The sequence below is a fragment of the Saccopteryx leptura genome, chromosome 1 (genome assembly GCF_036850995.1).
Source record: "Saccopteryx leptura isolate mSacLep1 chromosome 1, mSacLep1_pri_phased_curated, whole genome shotgun sequence".
NCBI lineage: Eukaryota > Metazoa > Chordata > Mammalia > Chiroptera > Emballonuridae > Saccopteryx > Saccopteryx leptura.
In genome coordinates this window covers 221204260-221220501 of record NC_089503.1, presented here as the reverse complement: position 1 = coordinate 221220501, position 16242 = coordinate 221204260, and the positions used below count along the sequence as shown (strand labels likewise).

General features: G+C 40.8%; 2 protein-coding genes across 2 annotated transcripts in view; one reads left to right on the top strand and one right to left on the bottom strand.

Moving 5' to 3' along the window:
* RNF175 (ring finger protein 175) overlaps positions 1–12255 on the top strand; it is a 35816-nt gene extending 23561 nt beyond the window's left edge. The window contains exons 6-9 of the mRNA XM_066360923.1: positions 4485–4605; positions 6314–6447; positions 9759–9860; positions 12040–12255. Of these exons, the coding sequence (XP_066217020.1) occupies positions 4485–4605; positions 6314–6447; positions 9759–9860; positions 12040–12160 (478 nt within the window). The 3' untranslated portion in view covers positions 12161–12255. The remainder of the gene's footprint in view (positions 1–4484; positions 4606–6313; positions 6448–9758; positions 9861–12039) is intronic.
* The window catches only part of TLR2 (toll like receptor 2), a 507661-nt gene that overhangs the window by 470431 nt on the left and 20988 nt on the right, over positions 1–16242 (bottom strand). The window lies entirely within an intron of this gene.

The window sequence follows — 16242 nt, the reverse complement described above, 5'->3', positions numbered from 1 at the left end:
GAAGCCTGCAGAATAAAATCTTAAAAAAACTATAAGATTCAATGCAATAACGAGTCTCTGACAGCACTTTTGAAAAAAAATTCTCCTAATATATACTTAGATTTCCAGGGAAATTCTCTGTTCCATACTATATCTACCATACATAAAAAACATATATAATACAGCATTTTAAATTTAATTACAATGAATTACAAAGTAAAGGTCCATTATCATCAATTACTTTGTCATTTGTTTATTATTTTTTCAAAAAGCTAAGTTGGTGAATCTGGTTATTGAATATGCTTTGAAAATGTAAATTAATTTTAAAAGACTAATAGCAACTTTTTCATTTTTTGTACTTAAATATTCAAAGACCTAAATAAATTTAATCAGTTTCTTTCCTTTTATTTAAAAAAAAGGGATTAAATTATCTTAATAAAATATGATATTCAAGCAAAAGAATAATTTGAGGATAGTTAAGTAGTTTCCTACATTTAAGGTCACTAAAATGCTTCTTATTTGCTTCTTTTTTTAACACCTTCCTTATTTCTCCCAGAAAAAGAATATTCCAAAGGAAGTTATATAGCTTAATAATCCACATGAATTATTAAGAAGACAAAAATACATGCAACAACATTTATGACAAAATAAACATTTTTCATTTTCTAACTATCTTATTATGAGTATATTAAAACTAGAACACTTTCCATATGCCTTCCTTCTTCCCAATGCAAGTATTATATACATTTTGTTATTTAGTTTTTCTCCTTGGGTTTATATGCTTACTCAGACATTTTAAAATATATATAGTTGTTTAGGCTATAAAGAAACACTATTACTTACTGCAACCTCAACCATAAAGCTAAAGCATTTCAATAGCAGCTAAGGGGGAAAATGCATTCCCAGAAAACATCAAAGCACTAAATGAATTTCATAGCTATAGAAAAAAAATTTTAAGTAGGAAAATATATTTATATTAAACTTTATCATACTCAAATATAGTATGATTATACTGAATATTGACTTTATACATCATATAAAACTTTGCTGTCGCTGAAATGTATTACTAAAGGTAGAATGACAGGTGTGACAAAATCTGTTTGTGTGCCCTCAAAAAATATATACATATATGTTTATATTAAATTAAATTAATATATATTAAATTAATATATATTAAATCATATATATTAAGTCACATATATATTAAATCATATATATATATATTTAAAGAGAAACGACACTTGATCTGCAAATTTAAATGTCTTCATTAAAAGTAGCCTTACATTAATGGCAGAGTAATTCTTACTGAATTATAAATTTCCCTCCCATAAAATTCTAAAGCATCATTTCCTTCTATACATCTTTTTCCTTAAAACTTCTATAACTATGGTATCCAATACAGCAGCTACTAGCTCAAGCGGCCATTGAGCACTTAAAATATCATATTAAATAAGCTGTGCTATAGTATAAAATACAGTATAAAAAATTTTTCAAGACAGTATGAAAAAATAAATTTTATATTAACCACATGTTACAGTGATAGCATCTTCAATGTACTGGTGAAATCATTTCATCTGTTTCTTTTTACCTTTTTAATATGGCTACTAGAATTTTTTTTTTTTTTGTATTTTTCTGAAGCTGGAAACAGGGAGGCAGTCAGACAGACTCCCGCATGCGCCTGACCGGGATTCACCCGGCACGCCCACCAGGGGGCGATGCTCTGCCCATCCGGGGTGTCGCTCTGTCGTGACCAGAGCCACTCTAGCGCCTGGGGCAGAGGCCAAGGAGCCATCCCCAGCACCCGGGCCATCTTTGCTCCAATGGAGCCTCGGCTGCGGGAGGGGAAGAAAGAGACAGAGAGGAAGGAGAGGGGGAGGGGTAGAGAAGCAGATAGGTGCCTCTCCTGTGTGCCCTGGCCGGGAATCGAACCCGGAACTTCTGCACGCCAGGCCACGCTCTACCACTGAGCCAACCGGCCAGGGCCAGGAAATTTTTAATGTTCTATGCATGTCCAATCTACATTTTCACTGGACAGTACTGCTGTAGAATTTTGTTTCTGCTACCCATGAAATTTTTGCTGGGACAGATGGAAATGAAGGAAATTGGAGTGCTTAGAAATTAGGAAACAGCATGGAGGGACCTGGAGAGCATTATACTAAGAGAAATAAGCCCATCAGAGAAAGACAGCTACCATATGATTTCACTCATATGTGGAATCTAATGAACAAAATGAACCTACAGCAAATAGGGACAGACTCATAGGCAGAGAGCAGGCTGACAGCTATGGGGTGGGGGAAGCAAGGGTGAAGGAATTGAGCAAAAAGAGAAACACTCATGGACGCAGACAATAGTGTAGTGATTACAGGTGGGGAGGAGGGGAAGTGGAGGAGGGTGTAGGGTTAACTGGTGATGGAGGGGGACTTGAGTTGGTTTGGTGAACATATAATACAGTGTATAGACAATTTGTTGTAGAACTGTGCACCTGAAGGCTGTATAATTTTGTTAACCAGTGTCACTCCACTAAATTAAATTTAAAAAAAATAAAAGAAAATCTTGGGAGAAATAAAGAAAATAGGGATAATTATGCCTGTGCCTCAAGCTAAGCTCCCGTTAGGAAGCTGGTGGCTGAGATGTGGTGTAGCTGCGGTCCGCATGGGCAAAGCGAAGGCTGTGTCAGCAACCCATGTTCCGGAAAGGGAATTTTAGACATACCACATAGCTAAGGAAAGCCGCTCAAATAAGAATTCCCCAGAACCTCCCTCACAGCAAAGTTACTCTGTGACTTAGGAGTTAGAGATCACCAACCCTTAACTCCTAATATAAGGAAGGCAATAGGAGCAACACCCAGCCGTGGTGGAAGGACTCTTCCTACGGTAACAGCACGGTCCAATTTTATAAACAATTTCATGAAACTTTCAGAGCAGGAGTTTCTACCATTTTCTAGCAGGACAGGGATAGAAAGTAACTCTCTGCATCTGTTACTGCTAGTTGAAGACATAGAAAGACACTGATTTATTTTCTAGCACACTGTCTATATTACTTTCTTTTAGTGAATGCAAAACTATTTGTAAGGACTTTTATTTAATCACTTGAAACTACAGTTGTCCCAAAACTATTATCTCTGAAGATTTTAAGATCCTTAACCATGACTTCTCCTATAATGATGCATACCAAGGACCTAACCCTTCAGAGTGAGAAGGAATTATTTTTTTTCCCTACTAAGTGTTGTTGATCATCCTTGCACTAAGATTCTCTTCAGTGGAACCACAAGTTCATTACCATCCTTTCTATCAATACCTGTTCCCCTCGTCTTGGAGGGAAGATAACCTTCACTTCTCCCCACTGCCCTAGTTCTCAGATTTACCCAGGCAAGTCTCCAAAGGATGAGGCTGCCACCTGTGTCGGAATTCCCACTTCCCATCACCGACAGATCTGCACCCGCTAAGTCTACAGAGCTCCCGCCTTTGCGATTCCTTCTCAGATTAACAGAACCCGGAGACGCCCAGAAGAAGTTTGCAGAGACAGACTACCACCTCCTTTCTGCTCCCTTCCCCATTCAGACTCACCCAGACCCATTGCTAATATTTGAGACTGTTGACAAACCAAACATGCGATTAAACTATTCACTTTTTAAAGAAAGCTTTCTCTTAAAAAAAAGAAAAAGAAAAAAGATGGCATTATACTAAAGAACCATACTGTATTTGAAACATAATCCAACTTCCAAAAAATATTGACTAATACATGACAACTATGGCATAATAGCAAAAGGCCTCAAAACGAGAGATTGGTTTTTGTATCTCTCTCAAATGTTTCCAGGTAAGATAAAGTGTTTGAAAGCATTCTGCCTATTCTGAGGTCGATAGCAGGGACTCTCAACCCTAGCTTTGTTAAAGAGTCACAGCCAGCATGGCTCCTAAAAAGCATGGTTATGCAGATCCCAGTTCAGTCCACTTAAATTACAGCCTTGAAGGTAGGCTCATGTATCAGTGTAGTTTAAAATCTCCCCAGGTGATTCTATTGTATATTTAGGTGTGAGGATGATTGTACTGTTAAAGAGGTTTGGAATGTTACCTGCCCACTGGGTACCTAGGGGTCCAGAGAGTTTTTCAAAACTATTGCTGCACAAACCTCATCCCCAGAGAGTCTGATGTCATTGGCCTCGGGTACAGCTGGGAGATGGAGATTTTTACCAGCTGCCCAGGCCTCCCTATGCTCAGCCCAGCTTAAGAACCATTGGTTAGAATCAGCTTATCTAAGGACTGCAGTCCTAAGAAGCATTTGAAGGCTCTCTCAAGTATTACTTTGTTCACTCAGCATCGAGTGGTAAGGTTTGAGGAAAGTCTAGAGAATATGAAAATTTTTTTCATTAACAAAAAGGAAAACTATACAACTCAACGGAAAAAAATACCCCAAGTTTCTAGATACCCTGGAGGAAATATTCTAACTGCAACTCCCTTGCCTTCAAATACCACCCTATTATTTCCTTGCCCTGTTGCTTCCAACAGAATCAAGGCTAGAGATTCCATGGACTTTGGTATTGTGTCTCTGTTCTATGGCCTCTACTATGGCATCATGGGGAGAGATTTTGCGGAGATCTGCTCAGATTACATGGCTTCTACGATAGGGGTAAGTGGCGCCTTTATTCTTTGTAACCACTTATGATGCATGAAGAACTGGTCTCATCTCACACCATGTTTGCTTCCATTTTCAGAAATCGGTAAATCTTTTTCGGTTCTCTCAGCTCAGTTGCTCCTTGGATTCTCCTTGCACCAAAAACTGTATTTGCTAATTAATTAGAAACTACATTTCTTATTGATAAAAAGTGGTTAGGACATAGGGCATTTTTAAAAAATAAAATGTACTAATTATTTGGAAGTAACCATATCTAGCATACTCTGATTACCAAAATTTAAAGGATTAGTAAAAATTCAACAATAACAAAATCCTTTATCTCTGCCTAATGCAAATAAATGTCATATTTGTTGTACCTAAGACACTTTAGAACCAACAGTGCCTCAGAGTAACACTCATCATAAAGATCAGTTATTGTTATAGAGCATTTGAAGAAAGAGAAGATATAAAAAGTGTGGTAAATGTATTTTGATTGTATATTGTTCCCTGGAATTTAAAAAAATCCTTAATGGTTGTTTTTTTTTAACTTTCTTAAAATTAAACTCAGAATGGACATACTTTCTGGTTAGACGAATATTAGAAGCATGTATCCATGTCTGGTGCACACAGGGCTCTGAAACACAGACCGAAGCCTCCAGCGATGGCCCCACGGTTTCAGGACATCTGCAGCTCTGTCCCCTAGCAGCCTATTGGCACGCAGGTAGATCTGAAATGGAAAACCCAGTGTGTGCAGCAAGAGTGAACTTCTGTTCTTTTCCCTCTCCCTTTATGGGGCAGGACTGCGTGGACCTCCGTCCACACCCCATCAGCCCTTTCTCATCCCCACAGGCTCTATGTTACCCTTTGCCTAGAGCCTGGAACCCAACTTCTGTGGTGAAATGCTGAAACAAGCATTTCCTCTGTCATGTGTCATCTATGGGCCAACTGCTTTCTTCTGAGGTTTAAGGTCAATGAAGGAACAAGCATTTTCATTTCCAGTTCCTCCAACAAAACCCAGAAACCATACCCTTTAAAAACTCCCAGAGATTCTTGTGCCTATTTATGGACAAGAGAGGAAGAACCATATGCCCTCTTCTGCAGTGGGCCAGGAAGAAGAGATTTAACTGACAAGACAACCAAGTCTTTAAGCACCAATTTTCTGGAGACTTCTCATCTGATCCCACCCATTCTTCATCATCTTCAACTACCAGATATGTAACACACTGCCTTAAGCCATTGGCACAGCCAATGACTTGAATTGATGTGTGTGTGTGTGTGTGTGTGTGTGTGTGTGTGTGTGTACTGTAATTACATGGGAATTTAAAATATATCATATATAGATGCCTGAGTCTACTGCAGAGCTATGAATCAAAATCTCCAGGAGAAAAACAGAAGGGTCCAGCTCTGGGTAAAAGCTTTCTGTGTGATTCTGAGCTATATGCCTGATAAAAACCGTTTCTCTTGAAGGATTCCTTAGTCAGAAGATTATATTGGAGATTATATTTAACAATGTACTTTGGGTCCATTTGGGGTTCAGTGGTCTTTTACCTGGAAACCCTATCCCTCCTGTAGCATTGTTTCTATGAAAAAAAAAGTGTTTCAAGTCCTAAGCCAACGAAGAAGCAGTGAAGACTCCCAGTCCCAAAGCCTGGTGGTGTCTTCCCTGGGTTCAGCGAATGGCCTGCGTTCTCCCTTCATATGCTCTGGGCATTTCCCCCAACAGTTCTACAGCGTCGGCGGGATGCCCACCAGGAGCTTGTCAGACAGTATCTGTGCCGTCTGTGGACAGAAGATCGTTGTGGAGCTCGATGAAGAAGGGCTCATTGAAAACACCTACCAGCTTTCCTGCAATCATGTGTATCCTTTTCATGGGACGCCCTTTGGTCTTTATAAAGTAATATTGGAGGGCAAAGATCAAATCCTCTTTGTTGGGCGTGGCAGGTGGCAAGTCAGGGAAGCCGGTCTCATTGCCTTCCCTCCTTCCACCCCCATCTCCTCTCTCTTGCTTAGTTCCCAGGCCTGTATCCTCCTGCCCATCTTCCTTTTTGAGACTTTCTGATCACCCCTGTGAATTATGAACTGCTAATTTAAGGCTAACTTCCTCCTTTAAAAAGTCATTTTCTTTCTGAAAAATAAATCCTAATGCCACAGGGGCAGGTGCTGCAGGCCCCATCTAGGATGCTGGCTGGGAAAGCTGGCACCATACGTGCAAGAGGGACCAAGAGGGACCAGGGAGAGAAGGGAGTTAGGGGCGAGAAAAGGAATCATGTTTTGGGTGCAGGGAGGAGCTCAGGAGTACCCTGGTGGAACCCCGTGTTTGAGTCTCATAGGACCAAGAACAACAAAGTGTGTTTTGCCTAGAAATAATCCCAGGAACCTGTTTGTGTCATCAGTGGTAATGGCGAGCAGGCAAGTATCCCTTTGGTCTTGAAAAGAGAGTAGTGCCACCTGACCAGGCGGTGGCGTGGTGAATAGAACATCGGACTGGGACATGGAGGACCCAGGTTCGAAAGCCTGAGGTCGCTGGCTTGAGTGTGGAATCATAGACATGACCCCGTGGTCACTGTCTTGAAGCCCAAGGTCGCTGGCTTGAGCCCAAGGTCACTGGCTTGAGCCCAAGGTCACTGGCTTGAGCAAGGGGTCACTCACTCTGCTATAGCCCCCCCCCCATCAAGGCACATGAGAAAGCAGTCAATGAACAAGCAATCAACGATGCCACAATCAAGAATTGATGTTTCTCATCTCCCTTCCTTCCTGTCTGTCTGTCCCTATCTGTCCCTCTCTCTGATTCTCTCCGTCAAAAAAAAAAAAAAGAGGATAGTACCAGACAGCAGGACACCCTAAATTACATAAGGAGGGACCAAAATGTGAACACCTAGTTCTTAGACCATTGAGGCTTCACTGCCTCTGAGTTCTGCCCCAAATAGCCATTGGCTGACTAAAGAATCTCTAGGTATGAGGGACCAGGCAAGCCCGGGCCTGGAAACCAGCATTCTTTGGGGACACCAGTAACCCTTGAGGAGAACCTCAGTGGGTGGATCAAGAGCCCCGAGCAAAGCCGCCTGTGCTGCCTGTGAATGTGTCACTCTGGATACCAAAGCTATGCCTGGGCTGGCCAGCAATCAGTACTTCCATTCTTGTCTAAATATTAATACATAACCCTTTCTTATATAGTGTAATATCAGTTTTATAATATATACACTCAGTTCAAAGCACTGGCATCATGAGGCAGTTAAAGCGTCTGTCTCTAGCCTCCAAGGCCCACCTTCCTCAGTCAGGAATACTCTAGATGTGCAGCACCTGTGACTCAATTCTGTGTAATCCAGACAGAGTCCACTTGCTCAATCCAAAGAGTAAAAACACTGGATCAAAGGCATTTGAAATGTAACAGGAACCTTTTCCCCAACAGTTAAGCCTTCACCTGTTGAGGTAAGAAACAAAGATATCCCATGTGGAATTCTATGGTGGTTTTTCGGTGATACCTTCCCCCAAAACTATCATTCTTAATAGAACTTTTCTAAGTCCGGCCCAAGTTTTAAATATGATTTCCTTTTCAAATGTTGGAACAGAGCCCCTGCCGCCTTTTGCCAGTGGAAATGTTTTCTCTCTCCACCTGTACAAGCCCATAGGGATTGTCGTATGTGCGTGCATATGTAATCCAAAATGTAGTTATCTTTAAATTTGCTTTGCAGGGAAATTATTATTAATGGCCCGTTTTAGCATGAGTCATATTAGCAAGAAGCAGGCAAACCTGAGCCATATTCACAAGGCAGGATCTTGCTCTGTAGGAACTCAGCGCGGAGATCCTGAAGATGAGAGAGAATGCTAACGAGGAGGTGGGAGCGCTTTGAACTGAGTGTATAACGAGAAGTTCAACACTGGCTCTGAGACCCTGAATGCCATACCGACCTGGAAGGCAGGGCTGCCCGCCAGCCCTTGTGAAGGAAGGGCCAAATGGGTTTTGGTCCAAAATCTTTGTCATACTACACCGCTTTATGTTAACCCAAGCATATTGCAAAAGGAACCCCAATTTCAAGAACATAAAATAGTGGAACTCTAGTTGCACACAGATCTAATACTGAGAACTTATTCACGTGGCCTCAACTTGTCTACACCCCCACAGCCCTCCACTTGCTGAGGAGGGTCTTCTTCATCTTTGCTGTTCACAGGGGCGTGTAGCAGGCCAGTCAGAAAACCATGAGACCTTTATCCAGAAAGCCACATTGGGACCAATGACTGTAGAAACAAATTAATCAACAGAATGGTTCCCGTTATCATTCATCGTTTCGCCCAAATCTATAAGGTTGGGATACCTGGGAAAATATATTCGAAAAGTGAATTGGCCTTGAGTGATTCATTCAAATATTCACTCACTACATGGGCACTCAGGCACCGCCTAAGGTGCTGGGGACAGAGATGAGTGAGGAGCACATGGTCCAGGAGAGACGCAGAAGCCAGCAAAGCCATGACACAGTGTGGCACATGCTCTCATAAGTCTCCGCTGCTATAGGAAACCTCAAGTGCACTCTCAGCTTTGGAGGCAAAGGGTCAGACTTTCTAGATAAGGGGATGTACGCAAATAAATTTGTCAATGCCTAGGTTTATATTCTATTAACACCAACTGGCTTCTTATCGGTCATTTTAAAAGTTGAGAGAAAACATAAGAAGCTAATAGAAACATTTGTAAATTTGTGACCACAAATAATTTAAATTTGTCTAAGTGCCTAAGACAAATCTGATTACATAGTAGATAGTGAGTAATGCACAAAAGTCAAAATGCTATGGTTAATGCAGGAGAAACACACACTAAGCAAGGCCAGGAAATAAATGGTATATTTACATAAGATATTACTGTAAAAAAAAAAAAAGCATTTACAGGTTCTTTATCTAATTTAATTCTTGTGAGAATCAAGTGAGGCCGAGAAGCTTGGTAAACTCCTCAGGGCCATAAAGCTATTGCAGCTCTGACTTCAAGCTCACAGTCCTTGGGGGGTCCACTGTCCTCCCAAATCTCCCTAATAAAGTGACACGCACAATCAAGTCATTACTGACAGCCATTTCCTCACCCTGCACCACTCCACCCTGCAGATGGGACCATTACCATCATGTCCTCAGGAAGCAAACCCTGCCTTTCCTACCTAGACGCTTCCCTAACAAGACGCATCAAGCTTTCATGAATTCTGCATCCGAGGTTGGTGTATTGTTGGTAAAAAGCAGACGTGCCCTTACTGCAAAGAGAAGGTTGATTTGAAGAGGATGATCAGTAACCCGTATCCTTTAAAAAAATGTTACGAAATATTATCTTCAATGTTTCTAATGACACATTCTTCTGCCTAAACTTTCATTATCTGTATTGCAATTACAACAGAAAATTTTCTGTTTTCCCTGACCACCTATTTGATCCAAACAACTTGCTGGCCTCTTTTCTCCCCTGTGCCTGTTATTCTTCTGGTTAGGAACTTAAGTGTCAAAAAAAGATACAGTCTACTCTTTATATTCTATACGTTCCACTGTAAGGGCTTAGTGGAAATGTGATGGGACATTGCAAACATAAGTAAATATGTTTTATAAAGATAGATGATAGATAGATAGATAGATAGATAGATAGATAGATAGATAGATAGATAGATAGACAGATAGACGATAGATAGATAGATAGATAGATAGATAGATAGATAGATAGATAGATAGATAGATACGTAAGTAGATGAGATTGGTAGGTGAGCAGATCAATAAATAGCTTGGTGTTAAATTTTTAAAAGCCCCAAATGTGAACTAGAGTATTTCCCGATTTTAGCTTTTTGAATTCCTTGCCATGCCCTCATCTTTTCTTAATATTGAAAGGAAATGAAGGTACAGGCTGGGTCGGGTTCTGGCAGCAAGCAGGATTTCTGTAGACCCCAGGATCCCCATCTGAATATGCCCAAATCTCATTAGAGCACAGGAAGGTAATGGTCCTAACCCAATCTGAGTACAAAGACCCACTGGCCTTAATCCATATATGACCTTAATACATATATCTCTTCTGGGAGTGGGGGGATAAATGGGATTAAAACATGTCCCCCTTTAAGCAGAAGGACATTGAGTGACTGGCATCAACCTGCCAGTACCCTCTCTTCTCACAAGAGACAGCTTTGCTCTACTTCCCAAGTATCAGTCACCTAAATTGTTCTGTGCTGAAGGAGACACCTCCCAGTCTCTGCTCACCAACCCTAAAGGTACAGTTCTAACAATGACTGTTGACAGCAGGCCCCCTGCCCCCATCTCTGAGGTTTACAAGTCAAAGAAAGACTTTCGAGTAGGGTAGCAGCGTGGATAGGTCTCTGTGCTGTAGTGACGGAGATCACCATCAGCAGCCACTGGCTCCACGCACAGGCCGGGCCTTTCTCAGTGAGTCCACACCACTCATGCAGCCAAGGCTCAAGGGGCATGATGCTCCTTCCTCCTTCCTTTCCACCCACTCTCCCTGAACTTCCACTCTCATATGAGGACACTGAGCTCAGGAGCGTCTTGGTGGCTAACTTATAAAACCACAGTGCATACATCTGTTATAAAACTGGTCATAATGTGATCACAAATGTCACCTTAAATGACATTTAACAAAGAACAATTTGCTCTGCCCATCTGGGGCTCTTGTTCCATTGCAACCTGAGCCATTTCTTAGCACCTGAGGCAGAGGCCATGGAGCCATCCTCAGCACCCAGGGCCAACCAGCTCCAATTGAGCCCTGGCTTCAGTAGAAGAGGAGAAGAGAAGGGGGATGCTGTAGAAGCAGATGGGCACTTCTCCTGTGTGCCCTGACCAGGAACCAAACCCAGCACATCCACATGCCGGGCCAATGCTCTACCACTGAGCCAACCAGCCAGGGCTCTTTATATTGTCTTGAGAGAATAAACTTTTGGATATAGCACGTACTCTTTTTATTGAGACTCAATAGAAGAAAAACATGCCTTTGTGCAGGTAACATTGCTATCAGAGGTACTATGTATTAAGTCCCCTGTAGCACAATTTATGAAAGATACCAGGACAAGGTATATCTTACCTGTGAACACGTTTCTCTTTTTACTGTACAATGATTTTCCTCTGATGAGCTGACTACAGGAAAGTCCAGAGCTGTTTTGCTCCATTACAGAAACTTCCATCCTCCTTGGCTTCCCAGTGTAATCATCCCCCTCTTCCTCTCTTCTAGTATAGGACCCTTGCCTTTTATTCTTGTTTTATAGTTTGAGATTTCAGTGTAAGCTTTGATTTTTACAAATAGGTGTAGTATAAATACCTTTGGTAACCAAATGCAATAAAAATCATGTAAGGTACTTTTAAATGAGCACTTAGAATTAACAAGAAAGGAAATGCCCACTCATGACATTACTCATCATATTTGCAAATGACATCTGTAAGTATTTCTGCTACACGGCCATATATAGATCAACCTCCTTAACTGAGATTTAGCTGGGAGCGCACACACATTCTGTATGGAAAAATCCTGGATTGGCTTCGTTATCTGGTGGCCTGGCAACCCATGGTGATAGGAATAGTTCAAGGCATTAACTACTCACTAGGGCTAGAATGATACAGCAGACTTACACCAGAAGCGATGTATTGCATGTGGAAATATTTTCAAATCTTTGTTCCTACATTTACTATTGATATTCTGGGGTTTTTTTTAATTTTTGAGATGATTCCAAGAGTTTATAGAACTGAATAAAATTTGGTGGTCTACATAACGCAATATGTCTATGTGGAAAAAATTTAAAGAACTGAACAACAGAATAAACAAATAAAGTGTGCTTTGCATCTTTTCCATTACAATTGTTTCATTTTCTTTTTTATAGAGGAAAGGAGGAATGGAGAGAGAGAGAGAGAGAGAAGCATCAACTTGTTCCACGTAGTTGTGCATCAATTGATTGCTTCTCATATGTGCCTTGACTGGGAATCAAACCAATGACCCTGGGCTCAAGCTGGCAACCTTGGCAACCCTGTTTTCAAGCCAAGCAGGCTACTTTGGGCTCAAGCAGACTAACCTGGGTCTCAAATTGGAAACTTCAGCAGTTCTGGGTTGAGGCTCTACCATTATACCATCACTGGTCAGGCACATTGTGATTGTTTTCTGAGTCACACATGCAACCCATTTATTACAAACCCTCATGGACGTCCCGCCTCAAATTTGACTGATAACAATCTCATCTGTAAGGTGTTCTGGAGGTTTGCAAAGTACTTCCTTTTTTTTTTTTTTTTATTTCTTCATTTGAGAGGGGCTTGGGGAGGAGCGGGCCAGGGACAGGAAGCATCAACTCCCATATGTGCCTTGACCAGGCAAACCCAGGGTTTTGAACCAGTGACCTCAGCGTTCCAGATCGATGCTTTATCCACTGCGCCAGCACAGGTCAGGTGCAAAGTACTTCTTACATAGAATATTTAATGGTAACTAATACCTAATGATCAGTTCAGCATCTTCAAACAAGTTGGCAGAGCCTGACCAGACGGTGGCACAGTGGATAGAGTGTCGGACTTGGACACAGAAGACTCAGATTTGAAACCCCGAGGTAACTGGCTTGAGCACAGGCTCATCTGGTTTGAGCAAGGCTCACCAGCTTGAGCCCAGGGTCGCTGGCTTGAACAAGGGGTCACTTGGTCTCCTGTAGCCCCCTGGCCAAGGCACATATGAGAAAGCAATCAATGAACCACTAAGGTGTTGCTTAGAATTGATGCTTCTCATCTCTCTCCCTTCCTATCTGTCTGTCCCTACCTGTCCCTCTCTCTGTGTCTCTGTCTCTCTCTCTCTATGTCACACACACACACAAAAAGAAGTTGTCAGAATTGTTAAATAATCTGTGGTTTAAGGATATGGTCCTTTCCACTCATTGTGCTTGTGACCACATGGCCACTTTGGCACACAAAGCCCTTCCATAGACACAGGATTACTCCTGAAACCTCTAGCGCTAGGTGCTGACCACTCAATGGGCCAGAGCTATGCTGGGTGTCCTGGGCCTGCAAAAGGCACTCTGCCATCCCATGGCTGCACTGAAGTGGAGAGAATCACTCTCTTCTTTTGGGCCACTCTACACGTGCGCGCACGCACACGCGCGCGCACACACACACACACACACACACACACATGCATGCACACTCTAGTGCCATCCTCTGCATTTATTTTCTTCATAGAGCTTATCAATACCTGCAATCATATTAAGGCTTTGTGCATTGTCTCTCCCTCCATAAAGGCAGGGAATTTCATCTGTCCCTTTCCCCAGTGTATCTCCAGCACTTGGCACAGTGCCTGCTACATACCAGGTACTCAATAAATATTTGTTGAAAAAATAAAATAACCCTTTTGCAGGAGAGAACAAAATTAGCAAAATAGGAAAGACCATTCAGAAAGACTTAACCCACAATAATATGTCAGACTCCCAATATTAATTTATTTTAAATTACTGGCTGTTTGTTAAACAGCCAGTAGTGTATACAGAACACCAGACATCTACTCTGCAATATTTAAAGATATCACACTCGTATGAAGTAGAAAAAAAAAAGTAAAAAATATTGGCAATGTACTTAACGATGCTATTTAATGTTCCATCATAGTTTTAACAAAGAAAATCAGACTAAGGTTTCTACCTGTTGGTAATTTTCCATCTTGAAACTGACCAATGCTTTAGTGTTATGATTGGTTCACCATCCAGATTACCAGAACATTTAACTCCGCCTTATTTCTCTACTCAGCAAACATTTCAACAAGTCAATACTTATTACATACCAGGCATGTGCCAAGAGTTAAGGAGATAAAACAAGATTCTTGATCATACACATATTGCTGAATAACAGAGCTCACAGTTGGATAAACACTAAAAATTAGTTTTTCTTCTGGAAAGGAAGGAGACTTTAAATTGACTTCTGATGTACTTGCTGGTTATCTTCAGTGGACAGCTGAACAAGGGTAGTCTTTGGAATCCTTAGGAACCCAGGGCAAGTAAGCCAGTATACATTTGCTTGGAGTTCTGAGTGACCATCAGAATTCAGAAATATGTTAAATAATAACAGCTAAACAATCTCAGGAAAAAAATTAAGATGCTATTTTCTTAATGCAGTTTAGGTATTTAAAATTGAATCCCAACTTTGTGAATACACACACACACACACACACAGAGTTCTCACTACACTAGATAGTTATCAGCGATTATCCAAAGGATAGCAGAGAAGAGCTCTTATTTTCTTTTATATAACCTTATCTCTTCTCCAAAATTTCTACAGGGAACATGTTTAACATTTGCAATGAGAAAAAGAAAGATTACTTTTAAAATAGTACTTTGAATCTATCAATTAACTATGAAGCTATTTCTATTGCTGTGTGAGTTATTGAAATTCAATCCAACAGGTCAAGCAAGTTCATGTTAAATGTGTCTGGTTCTCATGATAATGATCACTGTGTTTAATGTAGGAAATAGAGAAGTAAAGTAAAAAGTCCATTATTGGCATCTCCTCAGGTTTCCATTTTTCTTAGGCTGGCTACTATGTATTTCCTCAATAACACTCTCCCAGGAGTTTGTATGGGAGACAAGAAACATTATGTAAGTGTCCCAAGGACTAAAGCCTGTTATGCATTTAATGAACATGTTTCCTTGGTGTACTTTTATGCGAACAACGGGATCCCTTATATCCCATAACAGAAAACTTTCTATTTGCAAATCATAATATATAAGGAGACAAATTACATTTTAGAAAATAATAAGAGCTGACAACAGTCACAGGTGCCTCTGGCCTCCCATGCCAGCACCCACAGTTCCCTTTCTCATAGATTTGGTCTTCTTTTTTTTTTTTTTTTTTTTTTTTAGAGTGGATTTTAATACAATAACCAAACACTTATTTTCTACATTAAAATCCTGTTGTTGGGCAGATAAAATATATTATGCTCACTTTGTTAAAGATGGCACTTCCCATGTGGAAGCCTGTTGCGCAGGTGATATTTTTTTTTAATAATTTTATTTTTAATGGGGCAACATCAATAAATCAGGATACATATATTCAAAGATAACAACTCCAGGTTATCTTGTCATTCACTTATGTTGCATACCCATCACCCAAAGTCAGATTGTCCTCTGTCACCTTCTATCTAGTTTTCTTTGTGCCCCTCCCCCTTTCCCTCTCCCTCTCCCCTCTCCCCCCGTAACCACCACACTCTTATCAATGTCTCTTAGTTTCACTTTTATGTCCCACCTACGTATGGAATAATGCAGTTCCTGGTTTTTTCTGATTTACTTATTTCACTTCGTATAATGTTATCAAGATCCCACCATTTTGCTATAAATGATCCGATGTCATCATTTCTTATGGCTGAGTAGTATTCCATAGTGTATATGTGCCACATCTTCTTTATCCAGTCATCTATTGATGGGCTTTTTGGTTGTTTCCATGTCCTGGCCACTGTGAACAATGCTGCAATGAACATGGGGCTGCATGTGTCTTTACGTATCAATGTTTCTGAGTTTTTGGGGTATATACCCAGTAGAGGGATTGCTGGGTCATAAGGTAATTCTATTTTCAGTTTTTGGAGGAACCACCATACTTTCTTCCATAATGGTTGTACTACTTTACATTCCCACCAACAGTGTATGAGGGTTCCTTTTTCTCCACAGCCTCTCCAACATTTGTTATTAC